The sequence below is a fragment of the Podarcis bocagei genome, assembly GCF_964188305.1.
Source record: "Podarcis bocagei genome assembly, chromosome: 7".
Classification (NCBI taxonomy): domain Eukaryota; kingdom Metazoa; phylum Chordata; class Lepidosauria; order Squamata; family Lacertidae; genus Podarcis; species Podarcis bocagei.
The window spans coordinates 24,187,944-24,209,969 of NC_138132.1; the positions used below are offsets into that span (position 1 = coordinate 24,187,944).

Consider the following 22,026-nt stretch of genomic DNA (forward strand, 5'->3'; position numbering starts at 1 on the left):
AATGCCATACAACTTTCAGATCCCTGTGCATTATTTAAGGAACTCCATTGATCAACACTAAATGTGAGCTTTTAAAAGATGGAAGCTGAACTGCCTAAATGTGCTTCTAGTAGGTGATATCCAATGTAAGTCATACCCAGAGTAGATCCCATTAATCAAGGGGTCTGCTCTAGGTATGACGTTACACTGAATATCACCCACTGTTCCCAGAGAAATTCTGGCTGAGTGCTGCTACCCTCAGTCCTGCTACTCTGCCATTTGAATCCTCTGGGTTTGGCTCAGAGGTGAGACAAATGTTTGTCTTTATTTTATCACATTTATTTTATCACATTTATATCTTCTCTAACCTCCAAGGAGCTCAAGGCAATGTACATGCTTCTCCACCCCCTTTTATACATACAAAAACCTTGTGAGGCAGGGGGGGGGTCAGAAGATGCTCTGGTGATCCTCAAAGGGCTAAGTATCTTCATCCTGGCATGTCCTTTTGAGGATCACTGCAGATTTTTTGGGGGGGGTTGCCCCCTTCTTGAAAATATTGGGGTGGCTCTGTCCCCTGCCCAGCCCCAGATGACACCCATATTGTGAGGTAATTTAGACTGAGAGATACTGACTGACCCAAGGCCACCCTGTGTATTTCTTGGTTAAGTGGAATTGCAACCTGGGCCTTCCCAGTCCTAGTTCAACGCTTCCTGATGTTTAGTCAGAATCTCCTTTTGTGCAATTTGGATCCATTGGTTCAGGTCCTACCCTCTGGAGCAGCAGAAGACAAGATTGCTCCATCTTCCATGTGATAGCCCTTCAAATATTTGATGGGCTACCCTAAACACACCCTACTCCCTCAACTGTTTCTCATAAGGTCTGATCCTCAGCCCCCACCCTCTTGATATTAGGGGGTGAGGAATCCCTGAAGAAAGGCCTCAAAGAGACTCACAGAGGAGCAGCTGGATCTAGAGAGACTTTGGTTCCAAGCCATACAGGACTTCAGAAGTCAATGCCCTCATGTAAAATCAAGCCTGGAAATTTATGAGCATACTTTTCTCCCACACACTCTGTGCCATATTTATAAGTAATTCCATGGGGGATCTTGGAGCATGCTGGATCCTCTTTCAAACTCAGGAGTCAGAATCTCTAATCTGATACCATTTGTCTGCCTTATAATTTGTGGCCTGTAACAAATAACCATCTGGTGAGGAAAAATCACACATATACATATCACTGCGAGTCAGGGAAGAGGCCCATTTTGGATCAGACTAAATTGAAGGATGAAGGAGAGAGATGTGATAAAACCTCATTCCCGCTTAGGACCTCATTCCCAGCAAACACAAAGTTTTAAAAAGAATGAGCCTCTGTCCATTGATATTGCTCAATGGGGGAAAAGCACTCAGGTCTCTTTTTAAAAAAACAGAATTCTGTCTCCTTTGATCTAAGAACCAGTGTGAAAAATGTCTGCCCAGTGGATCATCTCTTTGCCCCCCCCCCCCGGAAGTTATACCTTTTGAATAATAAGAGCACAGAAAGCAGCTCTCGGATCTAAACTATAACACAGCCAACATTGCCTGGTAATATTTATTGGGGTTTTGAAATGGGTAGAAGGAGGGAAATGGTAAGACACAGAAAAGCCAGGCAGGCTCCTCTAAGCTTTGCTTCTAACAAACATTTTCTTGGGAGGAGGGAAGGAGGGGAAGGAAAGAAAAGACCCTTAACCTCAAGGTAATGACTTTGCAAGGCTTGTTAGCGCTTCAAAAGAAGCAAGGGCTTTTAGGGGCACCTGCAGAGATGGAGCAGACAATCCAGGGTTGCAGAGCTTTTCTTCTTCAGCTCTTTGCCTTCCTAAAGAGCCCTTGAAACAACACTTATGAGCTCAAGTGACAAGTTCCCTGCACTTAGAAAACATCTCCCAGCTTTCTCAGTTTCTTTCAAACTCTGTTACAGAGTGCATAATCTCAGTCTTGAGTTCCTTTCTCCCATCAGCCGGGTGATTTGGATCAGCTTCTCTCCAAAGAGGTGAAGTTGGACAAAGGGAATCTCAGGACGAATTTGTTATTTTACAGAGCCTCCCCCCCCCCCACAAAAAACACCAATTGCTTAAAAAGGCAGCAAAGTGGGGCACAATTGATGAAAGAGTACCATGAGTTCCATGGGCTGCTACTTAATGGAGAGATAAGCACCAGTTTTTTTCATTCTTCAGCTCTGGTGCTTGCATAAAAATAATTACAGCAATTTGCTACCTGATCAGAACAGAAAGGAGAACTGGGAATGCAGGAAATCAAGAGAGGTGGGATCTGTGCAGGAAAGCTGATGGTGTTAAGTGATTAATTGGTGCAAGTCAGAGTCAGCTATTAGGGCTCTCTCCTTCAACAGGCAACCCCAGGAGAAGGGCCACAGCTCAGAGATAGAGCATCTGCTTTGCATGCACAAAGAACTAGGTTCAGTCCCTGGAATCTCCTTGTAGGGCTGGGAAAGAACTCTGTCTGGAATCCTGGTGAGCCACTGCCAAGCAGTGTAGGCAATACTAAGCTAGATGGACCAATGGTCAGACTCAACACAAGACAGCTATCTGTGCCCCCAGGATCAAATTAGCCCATCTCATCTTCCCTCCAGTTGGAAGGGAAGGTGTTGCTCTCACACCTGACTTTTCAGTGATGCCCTGGTTTCTTCCTTTGGGCACAGTTCAAATTTCACAGCAAAATCAAATTTGGTCCATTTGGTCTTGAGCAATGCCCTCCCCCAATGTACCCCATGTCCCACCATCACTTATTGGTTTGCAATAATCACAGTTTACTGTTGCACCTGAACTGAAGAAACTATGGTTTACCCCAAACCAGTTTCCCTCCTATTCAGAAAAGGCAAACTCAGTTCAAAGCATGGTTTCTAGCAGGGCCACTCAATATGTTTTGCTGCCTGATGAAAAGATGGCACTTCCACTCCATTGCTTATATCAAAGATGACTGCCTTGGCTACTGAATCTTACTTCAACTCTGGTAATGAAATTCTGTCCTCCACCACATTTCAGGCCCCAAGCTAGTTTAAAGGGTGCAGGTCAGACCATATTCTACTTTGTCCTCCAAACAAGGGCAATGGCCTGAGGGGTTAGGATGAACAGCCAGAGTAATCCTACTTCTGCTCCACAAGACTCTTTTGGAAGCAAATGCATATTTGCAGGGATCTTAGCTTACCAGAATACACTATCGTTATCACAATCCAGGAAGTGAGGAAACTGAAGTGTGTGAAAGAAGGAAGAGAGGCCTGGTACTAGCACCTATGATCCTAAGAAGTTGCTGATTCTGAGCCCATCTATCCACCTGCCCTCTATATTCCTGACTGCCTAAGTAGCAGTGGCTGTTGGCATTTTAATCTGCCAACAATACCATTGGGAAATGGCAGAGACTGCAGCACTGGCACTGTGGGTGCCCTTCTGAGGATGGAGCAAATGAGCCTGAGGTACAGACCTAAGAACCCTGAAGCCACAGTTTGACCGGAACTTTTGTTCCAGGCCTAAGCCTAGATTTACGACGGTGCCCAGTTAAAAGTGGCCATGAATCAAATGGTCAACTCCCTGTTGTGCCCAAGTTATTTACAAAAATGCCATAGGGCACACAAGTAAAAGAAGGGGATGATTTGAAAGGCGGCCCCTGATGATTCTGGAAAGTGAATAAGGATATAGCACATCATGATCTAATCAAATCCTTTCGTGCTTTGATGGCAAGAGATAAACCTACAGAGGAAGCCCTTTACCCTTGATTATTCCATTTCCTTGGAAGTTTTACGTCACTGTCGGCTTTCAGAACACTCTCTCCCCCCCACCAAACTGACCTCTCTGGCTAATTGAAGCAGGTCACTGATTAATTTAGCCCATCTACTTTTATTTTCCCTTTTACCTGAAAACCGGCATTGTGAATTTTACTCGTTTGCATAAAGTGCTGCAGCTGGCCATATCATATGGATAAAAGGATTGTGAAAAAATGTGCTCATTCTAGATGGGCTCCATTGTATGGGAAGATGTGATCTGAAAGCCTGAAGAGGCATGTTTTTTATCTCATGAGCAGGCCTGCCAAAAGCACAGGTTCAAATAAAGTCAGCCCTACCATTAGGCAGAGTGAAGCCGTCGCCTCAGGCAGTAGATACTGATGGGCTGGATATGGTAATGAGACATTCCAAGGCCTGAGCTGTGGGTGCTGTGCAGTCTGTCTAGCACTCCACAGCCTACTTCTTGAGTCATGGTGGAAGACAATATCCCATCACTAATGTCAAAGAAAGAACCATTACAGTATTCTACTTGATGTCTGGAATGGGGTGGGTCACTATAGCCTCAGACAGCAAGATGTCTTGGGCCAGCCCTGAGTCCACAAGTGGCTTTTAGTGTTTTGGAGTCTTGGCTTAGCTGTGCTATTATAAGCATGCACGAAGTGTGTAGAGTGCTTCTGCACATGCGTGCGGGGCAAAACCTGGAAGTATACACTTCTGGTGTTGCCGCGTTCGTAACCCAAAAGTTACCTCTCCAGAGGGGTACATAACTAGAGGGTCCACTGTATTTGAAAAATAGGTGCAAATGATGTTGACAAATGGGCTGCTATCAAGGCAATTGGTATTTTAATAGAATCATAGAATCACAGAGTTGGAATAGACCACAAGGGCCACCGAGTCCAACCCCCTGCCAAGCAGGAAACACCAACAGAGCACTCCTGACATATGGTTGTCAAGCCTCTGCTTAAAGACCTCCAAAGAAGGAGACTCCACCACACTCCTTGGCAGCAAATTCCACTGTCGAACAGCTCTTACTGTCAGGAAGTTCTTCCTAATGTTTAGGTGGAATCTTCTTTCTTGTAGTTTGGATCCATTGCTCCGTGTCCGCTTCTCTGGAGCAGCAGAAAACAACCTTTCTCCCTCCTCTATATGACATCCTTTTATATATTTGAACATGGCTATCATATCACCCCTTAACCTCCTCTTCTCCAGGCTAAACATGCCCAGCTCCCTTAGCTGTTCCTCATAAGGCATCGTTTCCAGGCCTTTGACCATTTTGGTTGCCCTCCTCTGGACACGTTCCAGTTTGTCAGTGTCCTTCTTGAACTGTGGTGCCCAGAACTGGACACAGTACTCCAGGTGAGGTCTGACCAGAGCAGAATACAGTGGCACTATTACTTCCCTTGATCTAGATGCTATACTCCTATTGATGCAGCCCAGAATTGCATTGGCTTTTTTAGCTGCCGCGTCACACTGTTGGCTCATGTCAAGTTTGTGGTCAACCAAGACTCCTAGATCCTTTTCACATGTACTGCTCTCAAGCCAGGTGTCCCCCATCTTGTATTTGTGCCTCTCATTTTTTTTGCCCAAGTGCAATACTTGACATTTCTCCCTGTTAAAGTTCATCTTGTTTGTTTTGGCCCAGTTCTCTAATCTGTCAAGGTCGTTTTGAAGTGTGATCCTGTCCTCTGGGGTGTTAGCCACCCCTCCCAGTTTGGTGTCATCTGCAAATTTGATCAGGATGCCCTTGAGTCCATCATCCAAGTTGTTGATAAAGATGTTGAATAAGACCGGGCCCAAGACAGAACCCTGTGGCACCCCACTAGTCACTCTTCTCCAGGATGAAGAGATGAATGCTAGTCCTGAATGTGTTTCATTGGAGTTTACTAATTGTTTTCAACTAGTTTCTTTTTATTTTAAATGATATTTTCGGGGGGGAATTCTGAGCCACCTTGAAACCCAACTTGGGAAAAGCAGGGATAGAAATACATGAATAATCAGGACCTGAGAGCACAGAACATACATAGGCAGTCCACAGAGCTGGAAACCCTGGCTGACTGAAGTCCCTAACCTTGGGGGTTGCTGATGTACATATATTATGGACTTCCTGTTAGACATATGGAAATTGGGGGTGAAGCCAGTGGAGTACAGCCAAACCATGGGCAGACTGAGCTGGCATGATTCCCATGCCCACTTGTTTAACCTATGCTATCTGTCCATTTCTAATTCTCTCATTTCCCCACTTTTCAAGTTCTAAGTTCACTTAGTTTCTCCACATTTCCTCATCAGTTTGTGATTTTTTAAATTTTTTTTAAAAAGAGTCCACATGAAAATTCATATGCATTTTTAATGTGAATTTATCCTAACAGGCAGAGGCTTGTGCAAAATTCTGCCCAATATGCACATTTCTGCAAGCGATTTTCTGCACCCAGAATGCATGTTCATGTGCTCATACAAATGCACACTTTTCCCTAATCTATGTTTTTTCTCTCTCACAAAACTGCATTGCAAAATTCATAGATGTGTGAATTTCGAAGGATAACGGATCTTCTCTTTTGCACATTGCTCCTGGAAGCGCAGTTATGGAAATGGGAATTAAAATGTGGACCAACACCACTCCCACTCCCCATCCCAACATCTGTGTGGTGGGAGAGAATGAAAAGCTTATCTGCTCCCTCTGCCTTGCTACCACTTAATTCTCGGTTTTGCGGCACGCTCCTGAGATGGGAGCGCAGTGGCAGTGTTCAGCTCGGATGCTCCTGACTCCCTCTTCTCCCTGCTCTTTGTTAGACATATTTACAATAACACGGTGTGTCAGTTCAGCCCGTGCACTTGCAAAGGAACTTCTATGCATAATGGATTTTATTTCCCCTGGCTTGGAAAGAAAAAGGGACCGCGGGGGAGGAGAGAGAAGAGAGAGGTAGAATTGTTCAAGGAGTGGTTGCTGAATTTACATCACTGTCTTCTCTTGGGGGGGGGGGGGAGAGAGAGAGAGAGAGAGAGAGAGAGAGAGAGAGAGAGAGAGACTAGAATGTGCTTTGTGTCTCTTTTTAAGGAACAGGTGAAAAGACAAAGTGAGCCAAAAGAACTGAAACTGAAAAATCAAATCACACAGCACAGAAATGTCTAGGAAGAGCAGAGAAGATCATAGGCAGCTGCCCATTATCAGACTATCCATCCATCTAAGCAAGTGTTGTCAATTCTGACTGACAGAAGCTCTTGGGAGAAATAAAGGTCTACCTGATCCTGTTAACTGGAGAAGATGGCAGAGATTGAACCTGGGTCATTTCACATGCAAGGCCACAGCCCCTCTCTGATAAGTGCTCCCAAAGTAGAAGAAAATACGGTGTCCCAGCCACTTAACTGACCAGTGTTTAATGTCTTTGTACTGGCTTCTGTTATATTCTCAGACAGATGGAGCCATCAGCCAAAACTCTCTAAAGGGCATAGCTTTATATCAAGTCTGACCACTGTTCCATCTAGCTCAGCATTGTCTACGGTGATTGGCAGCGACGCTAAGCCCTACCTGGAGATGCCGAGGATTGTAGCTGAGAACTTGTGTGTGCAAAGCACTTGCTCTGCCACTGAGTTATACCCCTTTTGATTAGAGGATGTTTGATTCCAAATCAATCTACAGGCTGTAAAGGAGCATATATCCTTCCTGGGAAATACGGGTGCATGCTGAATAGGTTTCAGTTCTCAACAAGAAAAAACAGTATATTAGACACTAAATTATAATCATAGTGAGTTATTATGGGAGGCATTGCTGGAGGAGTTCCAAACCACATTTGAAAAAGAGAGAGAGAGAGAGCAGGAAGCAGCTACTCGTCTGGAAAAGCTCCTAGCTCCAAATAAATTCTAGAATTTTTCCAGTCCCCTCAAATTTGCAGGGGACAGTTTCCACTTCATCTCAGCTGCCATTTTGAATGCAAAACTTTCATTTCATCTCTGCTGTAAATACGTAGTGTTATGTTATGTTATGTTATGTTGTTATGTTATGTTATGTTATGTTGTTATGTTATGTTATGTTATGTTATGTTATGTTATGTTATGTTGTTATGTTATGTTATGTTTTATGTTATGTTGTGTTATTCTATTATAATACCACCCTTCATCTGAAGATCTCAGAGCAGTTCACAATATAAAAATACAGGATAAAAGCACAAATAAATAGTTAGAACAGAAACAAAATGAAACAATAACCCTCCCAAACACAATTCAAAGCGCAAAAATATTAATCAGCCAAAGGCCAATTAAAATATAACTCATTTTAATTATAGCCTGGATGAGACAACAACTGTGCGTTTTCCGAAAGTATCTCTAGACCTTTATCTAGTTGCTTACTTAGAAAACTTTGCATTTTGAACTTTCTTTTCAGTCTTTGAAAGGCAGGTCCTGATTCCATGTTCCCATTCAACGGCTTCGGAGCCTGAATGTGGCAGCTTGAACCTTATCAGGTGCAGGATAGAGAGGGGCTTGGCCTCCTCCGTTTCAACTCCCCGCCCATAACACCCCGGCAATGCACTTACATCGGTTAAGGCCGCGTTGATGTAGTTGTTGCTGTCTCCGTCCATGGAGATCAAGAAGGGGAGGCACCGGTCTGGAGGCAGCACGTCCATACTGCGATTCTTCTCCCGGTTGCGCGGCAGAAGGGCGATGCTGCACTCCTCCACATCCAGGTGGGGTGTTACGGAATTCAGAGTCTGCTGGACACAAGGAAACCAGGTCAGGCAGCATTTCATAATCTCAGAGTCAGGAGAAATTTAAGAGGCACAATAAACAGGCACCCTTCTTTTATATCAGGAGGAGGGAACATTGTTTAGCCCCAGGGCTACATTCCCTTCTTGTTAACATTCAGGGGGGCTCATGTGACAATGGTGGGCGGAAGTAGAGGCAAAAGTGGGTGGAGCAATGAATGCAAATTCTACCTTTGTACTTTTGGCTAATTTTAAACCCACCCACACCCACCCACACCCTTCTCCATCCTCCATCCAGCCTCCCAAAAACAGAATTGTCATTTTTCTCTTTTTCCTTCCTAAACTCCTACACCTTCAGGTAAAGGTAAAGGACCCCTGGACATTTAACTCAAGTCAAAGGCGACTATGGGGTTGCGGCGCTCATCTCGCTTTTCAGGCCGAGGGAGTCGGCATTTGTCCACAGACAGCTTTCCGGGTCATGTGGCCTGAATACATAACATGACTAAACCGCTTCTGGCACAACAGAATACCATGACAGAAGCCAGAGCATACGGAAAAGCCGTTTACCTTCCCGCCACAGTGATACCTATTTATCTACTTGCACTGGCATGCTTTTGAACTGCTAGGCTGGCAGGAGCTATACTCACGCCCTCAGCAACTGCATGGCAAGCAGAAATTCAAGACGTGAAAGCTTTTGTCCAATCCTTGCACCTCCACTCTGGGAAAAGCTTTGAACATTTGCTAGTAACATAGTTCTGTGTCCTTGCCTGGAAATAAGGTGACATCCTCAACTAATGACTCTTACTCTCAGGGTGGTGGATTCAAGGCCCAGTTTGAGCAAAGGATTCCTGCACTTCAGGGGGTTGGACTAGAAGACCCCAATGGTCTCTTCCATCTCTGTGTTCCTGGTTATCACAAAAGATGCATGCCTAGGCTATACTGGGCTCTTGCTATTAGCAATCCTGGGTCCAAAAGCTCATCATAAATGTGCACTTGAAGAAAGTCTCTTTGGTTCAAAGAAGCCTTCAGCTTTCATGGACTCACCTGGAACTCCTCCCGCAGCTGTGACGAGTTGCTCTGAGGATCTATCCTGACCATCTCTTTGTATGTGGGCCTGAATTCACTGACAGGGATACTGGTCTCTCCACACAGGCAGGCTTCCAAGATGGCGTCGTGGATGAAGACGTATTGCTCCTTCAGGAGAAGGGAATGAAAGTTTAAATGGTTATCGATTTATGCAATTGAAATCATTCACCAGATTTGGTTGAGGTCCAAGGCCTCAGCCAAAACAGGAATATTAGGAGGGTGTTAGGCATCAGATGAGTCAAGTGCAGACAGGCATGGACTACGACTTGTTGGCTTGGATGGCCAGGAGTGAACTATGGCTGCCAGGGCACCAGATAGAAATGAGAGGCAGGCATTGGGCAGGAAAACCCTTTGAAAACCCTGACTACTGGCTGCATTTTCCCAGGAGAAGGTGGGAGCCTTCATGTCTGAGGCCCATCCCTGAAGCAGCACCATAGAATTGATGCTGCATGGTATAGGAACCTCCTTTTCAAGCAGCTTTACTGCATTTTGCAAATGAGCGCTATGCACTGATTCGGTGTGGTGCAGGATAAAGGTAAAGGGTCCAGTCGTGGCTGACTCTAGGGTTGCGGCGCTCATCTCGCTTTATTGGCTTCCAGGTCATGTGGCCAGCATGACTAAGCCACTTCTGGCGAACCAGAGCAGCGCACGGAAATGCTGTTTACCTTCCCACTGGAGCAGTACCTATTTATCTACTTGCACTTTGACGTGCTTTCAAACTGCTAGGTTGGCAGGAGCAGGGACTGAATAATGGGAGCTCACCCCACAGCGGAATTTGAACTGCTGACCTTCTGAGTAGCAAGTCCTAGGCTCTGTGGTTTAACCCACAGTGCCACCCACGTCCCTCGTGGTGCAGGATACCCATTTGCAAAAGCAGCTTCTTGGAGAAGCCCTGAAGAATTGACTATGGGAGTAAAATGCAACATCTCCTTCTCCTTCCAGCTGTGTGTTTAAGTCAAGCTTTTGGGGGGGGAACACACCTAAACATTAGCCCCTCCCCCATGCACTAATTCAGACCCAGATCCAGGGTGTTGTAGGTGCTCTCCCTGATTGGGGAGCCATGGATCAGGGCCATAGAGTGGATGTAAAATGGACAGTGCACAGCCTTATATTTATATGCTACCACACTAAGATATTTTTTGAGGTGGCTTAAAGCATCCTTAAAGCTGGACTGAACTCCAACAAATAGGGCTGGGTCCCTTTCATTTGCTAAACTATAGTTTTGCCATTTTGCCTGAAGCAGCACACTGTAAGTAATGTTAGCTTTGGTTTGTTTGAAACAAGGGAACTTGAGGCCTAAGGTTTTTCATGTCACACTAAACCAGTGGTAGCTAATGTGCTGCCCTCCCATCAGCCCCAGCATGACTAGTGGTCATGGATGATGGGAATTGTAGTCCAACAACATCTGGAGGGTGCCATGTTGGCTATAACTAGGTTAAACTACAACTTAGTGTGATGCCTGAACATGGCCAGGATGTTGTAGCACGTTATAGCAGTGAATTGTTGGGACAGAGGATTCAGAATGCTTGAAGAGTGATAATAATTTGGGTTCCCCAGCAGGAGAACATGGAAATTACACAGCAAAAGAAAGAAGAGGATCCAATCTTACTGGGGCCTTAGCAGAACAGGAAGTTGGTGCAAGGCAGATGAAAACCAAGTGATTGTCATTTTATGAACCCACGGGATGCTGCTTTGCATGTTAAACATGTCATTATGATAACCCACAGTCCATCCCTGTCCCGGCTGGGACCATACACCCCATGTCCAAATCTCACCTCGGTCTGGATCATGTTGATCCTCCGTGAGCATAGTGTCTTCACGCAGTTGTAAATGTCTACAACACCCTCACACTCAGCCATATCCAGCATCACGTCCAAGACGATGTAACAGCCTGTCCTCCCTGTGCCGGCACTGCAGAGGGTTGTGGATGTGGAAGGAGAGGATGGTAGACTCTTAAATGCCTAAGCATAACACAGCTTTCTCCAACCCGGTACCTTCTCTTCCTATTTTTCTGAACTCCCATCAACCCCACCCAGCCTGGCCAATGGTCAAGGATGATGGAGGTCACCATGTTGGTTGCAGAGTGTGGGCAATGTGGCTTGGGGGTGTGATAGAATAGTAAGTTTGAGTACAGTGGTACCTCGGGTTACATACGCTTCAGGTTACATATGCTTCAGGTTACAGACTCCGCTAACCCAGAAATAGTGCTTCAGGTTAAGAACTTTGCTTCAGGATGAGAACAGAAATTGTGCTCTGGCGGCGCGGCAGCAGCAGGAGGCCTCATTAGCAAAAGTGGTGCTTCAGGTTAAGAACAGTTTCAGGTTAAGTACGGACCTCCGGAACGAATTAAGTCCTTAACCTGAGGTACCGCTGTATGTTGGTTTAGAGATGTGATTCCTAAACATTTTCAGGCTTGGCCCCCTTGGTTCCATAAATTCTTCCCCAGTGCCCCCTACCATACCCTATAAAGAGCATTACTCACAAAAGGAAGATAATAATACAACATTCAAAACAGGAACAATGGATTTCACATTTATTCAAACTATTAATTAAACTATTTAGTTTAATTAATTCAACAAAATTGATAAACTTGATCCAGTGACACCAGCTTTTCAACATCTGATAGTCATTTATACCTCCAGCACCCCACCCAACCCCCGACAATTCCACCAACTGTTTTGGGAACCACTGATTTATAGTGTTAATGTGTTTTGATCATGTTAAGGGTATACTGGAGTGAGACTGACTGGGATGTATTTTTTAGCTACGTTTAGAATAAGTTTTGTTTATTGCTTATATAAGGGGTTGGGAATTCAGTTGGGTTGGTCTGTTTGATTGTACAATTGATGTGGCATATTGAGGAGTGGGAAGAGTGAGCTGATTTTTATTTTACCTGATTGCCAATCATGTTATTTAAAAATGTGGAATTCATACTTCTTAGCTGATTTTCATTTGTAATATTCTATTTCCTGATATTCTGAGGATATATTGTTTAGCTGTCTGCTGTGTTTCGCTATCTGGAATTTTCCTTGCAATTTTGCAGCTGATTTTTATGTGTAATGTTTATTTTTATGCTAAAGAGGATGCTCCATTTAGTTGTTGACTGTGCCTTCCAGAATGCGGAAATTTGCTGGTCTTTTTTGTACTTTTTATTTCTGATGTGTTCATCTATGCTGTAAACTTGCTGAAATGTAAGTGGCAAATAAATTGCCCAAGCAAATAACGGGGAAGGGGAGCAGCTCAGTGGTAGAGTATGCAGAAAGTCCCACACCCAGTTCCCAACATCTTCTGGTAGGGGTGGGAGTCCCAAACTGAAACCCTGGAGACTTGCTGCCAGTCAATGTAGACTCAGGCTTCCTCAACCCCAGCCCTCCAGATGTTTTGAGACTACAATTCCCATCATCCCTGACCACTGGTCCTGCTAGATAGGGATCATGGGAGTTGTAGGCCAATGTGCTGGTCCCAGGGGGGGGGTTACTGTGAGGCGTGGTCAAAGTCCGGTCCTGGGCTGAGGGTCTGGAGACTGTCCACCAAGAGGGAAGCGGGGTCCAAAGCAAGAAGCCGGGCGTGGTTGGGAACTCCGGAAAAACAGGTCTGGGTGCTGGCAGAAACAGGTTTCCAACGTTATTGCTCCCGCAACCTGGGACCGGGCTGACTGGCCTTTATCTTCTCTGAGGCCGGGGTGGTGGTCCCAGTCCACAGATGACCTGCCTCTCCTGGCCTTAAGGCGAGCACTCCTCCTGAGAGCACTTAGTTCCCTCCGCCTCTCTGCCCTGAGCCTCTGCAGCTCAGGAGAGGCTGTAGGGTTACTGTCATGGAACTTTGGAGTGTCAGGCATAGCCCTACTGGCTTTAGCCCAAACGTAGCAGAGTTTTCCTGCACAGCGAAGAAGCTAGTTGCGGCAGTAATGACTACTCAGCTAGACTCAGAATAACTATTTACAGGATTTATTAAAAGGAAAAAATAAAACCAGCAGAGTTTCTGCATACAAATAAAAGCAAAATAAACCCTCTCTTTCTCTCTCTCATAACCATACACAGCACTTCTAACTCCTAACACACCTCACATCAAACTGTGCTAGCAATCCCTAGATAACAGAGTTGAGTGCTGCTCGTTAACCAATCAGAGTGAGTAGTTTCTAGGTCAAGCAGACCTGGGCTTTCTGCCAAGAGTAAATTGACACCAGCTGGAGTTAATTGGTGAAGCTAGAATCTGCAAGTTTCCCACGAGAACCAATTAACAGAAACTGAAACCGAAACTGAACACCCCCTCACAGATTCTGCTGAACAATTAACTCCAAATACACCTATGTAGGAGATCATTTTTCCAGCAAACCTAAACCCTTGCACATTCGCTTGTTCTTTATCTTTGCCAATGGTTTAGTTAACACATCTGCTACATTTTCTTCACTTGACACATAAGTACAGGTGATTACATTGTCTTGTACACAGCAACGTACATTTTGGTATTTTACAGAGATATGTTTGGAACGCGATTTGAAACCCTCTGTTTTACTTAAGGTTATACAAGCTTGGTTATCAATGTAAACTTGTACTGGTTCTCCACAATTCACATTTAAATCTGCCATCAAATGCTTGAAATAAATCACCTCGTTGCACAATTCACTCAATGCGGCGTACTCTGATTCCGTTGATGACACACTTACAATGTCTTGCTTGCGTGACCGCCAGCTGATTAAAGCTCCACCGACCATTATGACTAGTCCTGTGACAGATTTTCTATCTGGCAAATTTCCCCAGTCACTATCACAGTAGCAACTCAACATTTCATCCTCTGAAGAATTTAATTGTAACATATAGCCAATTGTCTGTTTGAGATATCTCAGAACTTGTTTTACCCCTTTCCAGGCATTTAGTGTGGGTTTTGAGACCAATCTACTTAATATGCCTACTGCATAGCTAATATCAGGTCTGGACCACTGTGCTATATACAATAAACTTCCAATTACAGAGTGATATACATCAGGATGTTCAAATTCAGGACTCTCATCTATATGGAGTGTTTTTATGAAACCTGGATCCATAGGCACCGCTGCCCCTTTGCAATCCTGCATCCTGTATGTAGTCAGTAGTTGTTTAACTTTGTTCTGCTGACTAATTAGGCAGCTGCCATCTTGGGCCCAGCACACTTCCAACTCTAGATATGTCCTAACCAGGCCTAAGTCTTTTGTACACCCACCTGCAGCCTACAATCTTTGCCCCCTCAGGCGCTGCTACTGGTGTAAAAACCTTGTGCTCATTTAGAGAGGACATCTCTTCCTCCATTGCCTGTTTCCAGAGCTCTGCCTCCTCTTTTGGTAACTTTAACACCTCCTGAAAACTCTTGGGTTCTGCACTTACACTAAACACATTTGCAGTATCTGGGGAAAAACGCACTGGAGGCACTCCTTTGTTTTGTCTTTTAGATCTTCTGGGAGAAAATTTTTCTTCTGACCCACTTTCCTCCTCAGAACTACGACCTCTCTTTTGTTGCTTAGCAACTGGTCTTTGGCTAACTTCACTTTCCTGAGAGCTCTTATCTGAACTTTCCTCCCCCTCAGACTCTGATTCTCTGTGTCTACTTTCAGAGTCATGAAGCTCCTGGGAAGGTTCAAACCAAACCTCAGTATTGGCATGTAGTCTCTCCCAGCCACTATGTTCACAAAAACTGGCATTCCTGGAGATCACAATGCCATTCGTCCCTTCAGCAAAGCGGAAACCTTTTCCCAGCTCCTGGTAACCCACAAACACTAACTGTTTGGTCTTAGGATCTCCCTTCTTCCTCATTTGTTTCGGAATTAATACCCAGGCTTTTGATCCAAACACATGCAAATGGTCAATTTTGGGTTTTTTCTGAAACAATTTAAAGTACGGGGTTGTACCTATTGTTTGGTGAAAGAGCCTGTTTTGGAGATAACACGCGGTGAGCATGCTCTCCCCCCAATAAGACATGGGTAAATTAGCATCATCAAGCATGGCAAACATCATATCTTGTAAAGATCTGTTTTTTCGCTCTGCAACGCCATTCTCCTCTGGGGAAAAAACATTCGTTTTTCTATGCCCAATGCCACGCTTTTGTAACCAATCTCTAAAGGCATTTGACATAAATTCGCCACCTCTGTCCGTCTGAATCCTTCTGAGTTTAATGGACAGAAATCTTTCCACAGATGCCACCCAGCCTTTAAACTTAGTGAACACGTCACCCTTATTTTTCATGGGAAAAACCCAAGAGTAACGCGTGGCGTCATCCACAATTGTTAGTGAAAAGCGCGATCCACCCCTGCTTACAGCAAATGGACCAATTACGTCCATGTGAACCAGCTGTAGCGGTGACTCACTAACTCTGTCACTTCTGGGGTAAGAGACTCTGTGGGTTTTAACCTTTTTACACACATTACAATCAAGGTACTTGTTACAACTCTTTAAATTACCCCCATCAGCCAATTCAGACATTTTTAGTACACTTTTCCAGCAAGCATGCCCCATTTTCCTATGCAATAAGTGCACACAGTTGTCATGTATAGCTTTGTTATTCACTGCAGGCTGAGATTTACTGACTACTGCTGCAACTTGAGATCCTGCTTTAAGCCAAAACAAGCCTCCCTCTGACTTAGCAGTGCCTAAAATCTCACCAGCCTTCTTAATAATGCAACTGTCTCCTTCAAAATACACTTTAAACCCAGCTTTTAGCAAACAATCTACAGACATCAGATTGCTCCTTAATGACGGTACACAAAGTACATTTTGCAGGCATTCACGAAGACAAGGAACAAAAACTGCACCCCCCGAAATCACTTCGGAAGTACTTCCGTCTGCTAGAGCCACCTGGCTGCGCTGTGCTGAGTTCTTGGAAACAAACAATTCATCTGAATTCACGATGTGGCGAGACGCTCCCGAATCGACCACCCAGACCGCTTGTTTCTCATCAGCAATCTTGACCTCGCCGGTCACCAGCTGAGCCGACTGTTTTCGTTTGAAGAATTTCTTTTTACGCTGCTGCTGCTGCTGATCTCGTCTCTGCTCCTGCACCGGCAACTGAGACTTGACCAACTCCGGACACTGTCGTTTTAGATGCGCTGAAGACCCACATCGGAAACAACGCCTAACAGCAAACGCTGACTCCTCACCGGTACGCTGCTTTTGCTTCACCTCTGGCACGGCATGAGAACTCCTTCCAAACCGCCCACCAGTAGAAGCCTCTGCAGCCAACGACCTTTCTTGCCTCTTCTGCCATTCTTCAATCAAACGCCCAGTAACGTAACTGACTGATAAATCATGCTCCTGCATGCCTTCTAGAGACAAAACTAAATTATCCCAGCTTTCCGGGAGAGAACTCAAAATAATAGCCACCTTCTCCTGCTGGTCTAGTGCACAGTCTCTTTCCTGTAGCGCAGCAAACTTTAACTGTAAACTGTGTAGGTGTTCCTGCATTGTAACCCCAGGCTGTAACATTGCCTTGTACAATGCCTTGCGAATGAACAGCTTGGAAACCGCTGTCTCACGCACATGGAGTTCTTTAAGTGCTTGCCACACACCTCTAGCTGTCTTGATTCCCCTCACATATGGCAACTGGGAATCTTCCAGCCCCAAGACAATTGTGGCCCTTGCTCTTTGGTCTTTATCGAGGTCTTCATCATCAGGCTTCGTAGGAAACTTACTCACCACTTGCCAGAGACGATCCCTCTGCAGCACTGCCTGCATGCGTTCTGACCACAGCAAGTAATTGGAGTCATTCAGACGCTCAAAAGCCATCTGAACTGGTTGTGAGGCCATCTTGAGAGCGATGTCCCTGGAACCCGGAACCAGCTACTCACGACCACCGAGAGAGAAAACAGGAACCACAGCACCCAGCACTCACACGCTGCAGCTGTTGTCCTTCTGTCCGCTGCGTCACCAGCTCACCACGGTCAGGAACCAGCCCGGAACAACAACCTCTGGAACTACTGGAACCAACGCCGTTGATGCTGACACCACCACAACTCAGGCTGGCAGCACAATGCCCATAACCTCATGGAACTTTGGAGTGTCAGGCATAGCCCTACTGGCTTTAGCCCAAACGTAGCAGAGTTTTCCTGCACAGCGAAGAAGCTAGTTGCGGCAGTAATGACTACTCAGCTAGACTCAGAATAACTATTTACAGGATTTATTAAAAGGAAAAAATAAAACCAGCAGAGTTTCTGCATACAAATAAAAGCAAAATAAACCCTCTCTTTCTCTCTCTCATAACCATACACAGCACTTCTAACTCCTAACACACCTCACATCAAACTGTGCTAGCAATCCCTAGATAACAGAGTTGAGTGCTGCTCGTTAACCAATCAGAGTGAGTAGTTTCTAGGTCAAGCAGACCTGGGCTTTCTGCCAAGAGTAAATTGACACCAGCTGGAGTTAATTGGTGAAGCTAGAATCTGCAAGTTTCCCACGAGAACCAATTAACAGAAACTGAAACCGAAACTGAACATACTGGACCCAGGGGCAGCTTCACCGTCCCCTGACAGGGCTGGGAGAGGCACACCAGCAGGCAATGGGTCTTCAATCACCTCCAGAGCCAGAGTGGATACATCTGGTGTCTGCTCCTGAGGACCCGGCACAGATGCAGGCCCTTCAGATGCAACCCCCTGCCCCGGCTCAGCCGGCCCTGGAGGCGGGGACTCCTGTGCAGGCTGGGACTCCTCAGATTCAGCTTCTGACTCAGATTCCCAGGCCATCACATCCAAAAACATCTGGAGGGCCAAGGTTGAGAAAGCCTGATGGACCAATGTGTCTGACTCAGTATGAGGCGTCTTCCTCTGTTCCTAATATACCATGTTGGGAAAGGCTGGCCTAACTTCTTCCATATGTTCCTTTACTGCTCCAATGAATTAGAATGCTGAAGGCGAAGATGCATTCTTGATGGCTGTCTCCCTGTGATAGAAGTCTTGGCCTTTGGAAACTCAACCAAGTCCAAGCCTGAGCACATCTTTTATTGAAAGACCCATTTGCTACAGCAGGCTTTGGGGAGTCAAGGCTAAGCCACCTGAAAAGTGGGTTTTTTAAAATGTATTGTAGTTCTTGGATGTGATTATATTTTAATGTTGTGGGGCTTGTTTTGTTTTTAATCAATACCTACTTTTCTTTAAACAACAGTGAAGAATGTGCCAGACAAATAGAATTTATCCAAGCTTTCCAACCCTTCTTTGTAGCTTTTTTATGGTTTTTGAGAGAGAGTAGTGCTGAGATCTAGTGTGGTGTGGCGCTTAGAGTAGTGAATAGTAAAGCAGACAACTGGGTTTCAATCCTCACCCCGTTTTAATTCATGGGTCAAAAGTTGGCTTTAATGAATGAGAGTGGGGTCTGTTATTTGTTGTGTTTTCATCTTGATCATTTGCCAACCACAATTCTATGTAGCCTGGGGTTTCTGAAATGTAGGGCAAAGGTCAGGTTCACATGAAGTGCTAAATTAGTTAAACCATATTTTAATGGTAAAGGTAAAGGTAAAGGTAAAGGGAAAGGGACCCCTGACCATTAGGTCCAGTCATGGTGGACTCTGGGGTTGCGGCGCTCATCTCGCTTTACTGGCCAAGGGAGCCAGCGTGCAGCTTCCAGGTCATGTGGCCAGCATGACTAAGCCGCTTCTGGAGAACCAGAGCAGCGCACGGAAACGCCGTTTACCTTCCCGCCGGAGCGGTACCTATTTATCTATTTGCACTTGACGTGCTTTTGAACTGCTAGGTTGGCAGGAGCAGGGACCAAACAACGGGAGCTCACCCCATTGTGGGGATCTGAACCGCCGACCTTCTGATCGGCAAGTCCTAGGCTCTGTGGTTTAACCCACAGCGCCACCCACGTCCCATTTTAATGGTACACACAGCTAAACTCCCCTATCCCACTCTCCTCCTCCAAAGGGAGACTGGGGGGCATTTGGTTCCATTTTCAACTAACCACAGTTTACCATTGTCTCCCAACTAGGATCTATTGTTAACTATTGCTATTATTATCTAGATGTGATTTGTCCATTAAGCACTAGCTGAAGGTGGTTGATTTTAGACGAACCGTGTGCCTCCTCCTCGAGAGGCCCGGAGGGTGGCAACACACGAACGGGCCTTCTCTGCAGTGGCTCCCTGTCTATGGAATGATCTCCCCAGGGAAGTCTTCCTAGTGCCTTCATTATACACCTTTATGCGCCAGGCAAAAACATTCCTTTTTAACCAGGCCTTTGGTTTATCTTATTGATATAGAATGTGGCTTTTTGGGGGCGGGGTTATTGGGTTACTGCTTTTGGTTTAATTTTATATGTTGTGATTTGGTTGTGAACCGCCCTGAGACCTCTGGGTATAGGACGGTGTATAAGTTTAATAATAACAACAACAACAACAACAATAATAATAATAATAATAATAATAATAATAATAAACAATAAACCTAACCAAATCCCTTCTTCACAGCTGCACCAGAGGAAGAGAGAGGAAGGGAAAGCACACGAGGACATAATGTTCAACTATGGTTTAGCACTATGCATGAACACAGCCAACATCTCATTCATCGATATATTCCTGCAATGGCAGCCAGAAGGTTTCTGCCAAGGTCCCTTCCCAGACCTGCTTTAGACAAAACCAGCTCGCTCACACACATGCCAAGAGAAGCAGATTCATGACAGATTGTTGTTTCTTAGGGAAAGCTTGCCTGTAGCACAGAGCTGACCCCACAGATTTCCTCCTGAACGAAGATCCACCCATCCAAGCCCCAGCAAAATTCCAAATGCCGTAAAGGGAAGCCACTTCTCCTTTCCATTGGACCTTCTTAGTACATATACTAATTTCTGGGGCAGATGAATCACTTGCTGTGATTATCAATGATTACAGGCTGGGGAAACTAATTATACTGGTTGTCCCTGATGAATGAATACTGATGAAGCAATCGACGAGAGAAAGGGAGGGAGAAAAGTGGTGATGAGGAGAAATTCCCCAGCTTTCATTCATCAGTCCTTTCTTGTTTATCTAGCACAGAAAGAGCACAGAATGCAGAAGTTATAAAGAACGGCGAGGAACAGCGCTGCTGCTGTGTTCTGTGCTAGCATGGGGCTGCTTTGCAAGCAAAAGAAGAAGAAGAGCAGGTGTAAGACCAGGAGTGCAACATTCATGGTCTTCCACCGTCTCAGCAGAACAGCCAATGTAGCCATGCAGGCCATGTAACTGTGAGGATGGCAGCGTGGCCTAGCAGTTAGAGTAGAGCCAGATTAGGACCTGGAAGACTGGTGTCTGAATCCCCCACTTAGCCATGAAGTTCGTTGGGTGTGATTTTGGGCCAGTCACTGTGTGATTTGGGACTAGGTAGCATGCGATGGGAAAGACCTCAATCTGAGATACTGGGAAGCCACTGCCAGTCCAAAACATGCAAAATTGAGCTAGTGGACAAATAGTGGACCAGCTTCCTAAATAATAATAATAATAATAATAATAATAATAATAATAATAATAATAATAATAATACTCTGACTATCTGGTTGGGTTTCCCCAGCCACTCTTGGCAGCTTACAGAATATATAAAATATAATAAAACATCAAACATTAAAAACTTCCCAATACAGAGCTTCAGATGTCTTCTATAAGTTGTATAGTTCTTTATCTCCTTGACACCTGAAGGGAGTGTATTCCACAGTGAGGGTGCCAGTATCAAGAAGGCCCTCTGCCTAGTTCCCTGTAACTTGGCTTCTTGCCATGAGGGAAGCAGCAGAAGACCATCAGAGGAGGACCTCAGTGTCTGGGCTAACCTTTGATAATGGTTACTGGGACATTAAGCTCCAAAGCCCAAGCCATAAAACACTGGTTTCTTTACCTGCCTCAGCTGTCTCCACCACCACTCCCAGCAATAAAGCCAATTTTGTATTTTACTGATCTTTAAAGTATGATACAGAAACTGGATGATGTGATCTAAGCAAAGGACTTTATATCAAAAACCCCACAATTATCCATAGAATCACACAGCTGGGCATTCTTTTAATTGTGATGACATTTCACTGCTTCCAAGACAAAAGTCATCATTTTCTGTGATATCTCCTTATTACTAATTTGCAGGTAATGCCCCAATTCTTCACTGACTTTTTTCAACCATGAGCTGAGGACCCTATTCATCGTGAGGCTCATTATTCTCTCCTCGTGCTCTCATTATTGAACATAATGTATATTTTTACAAGTTATATTACAAAAGGCTCTATGTGCATTAGGCAAAAACTAATGGTTGCTCCTAATTGTCTTGATCAGGGACGTTGGGGAATTCCAACAAAAACAGCAATGGATGAGAAAAATGCTTATTCCATCCACATCCAGAGCAAAAATCAATCCAGTGAATACGATCAGTACTTGCTATTGTTGCTTTCAGTCCACAAACAATACGGAATTGATTATGGCTTCCCATCCCATTGTGTTTCCTTTAAATTGAAATGAATTGGGTGGATTAACATAATGGCAATGCAGTGGTACCTCTGGTTAAGAACTTAATTCGTTCTGGAGGTCCGTTCTTAA

At 44.9% G+C, this 22,026-nt stretch overlaps 1 protein-coding gene and 1 long non-coding RNA gene across 8 annotated transcripts in view; one reads left to right on the forward strand and one right to left on the reverse strand.

The window, feature by feature from the left end:
* LOC308591351 overlaps positions 1-22,026 on the forward strand; it is a 539,976-nt gene that overhangs the window by 517,061 nt on the left and 889 nt on the right. The window lies entirely within an intron of this gene.
* The window catches only part of PTPRU (protein tyrosine phosphatase receptor type U), a 378,319-nt gene that overhangs the window by 29,549 nt on the left and 326,744 nt on the right, over positions 1-22,026 (reverse strand). For 4 of the 7 annotated variants that reach the window (XM_081201863.1, XM_081201868.1, XM_081201866.1 and 1 more), the window contains 3 exons: positions 11,303-11,438; positions 9,486-9,635; positions 8,274-8,447 (listed from right to left, as the gene is read on the reverse strand). In XM_081201863.1, coding sequence (XP_081057989.1) covers positions 8,274-8,447; positions 9,486-9,635; positions 11,303-11,438 — 460 coding nt within the window. Of the gene's footprint in view, positions 1-8,273; positions 8,451-9,485; positions 9,636-11,302; positions 11,439-22,026 lie in introns of all 7 variants that reach the window. The other 3 variants (XM_081201862.1, XM_081201867.1, XM_081201865.1) reach the window with 1 other exon arrangement.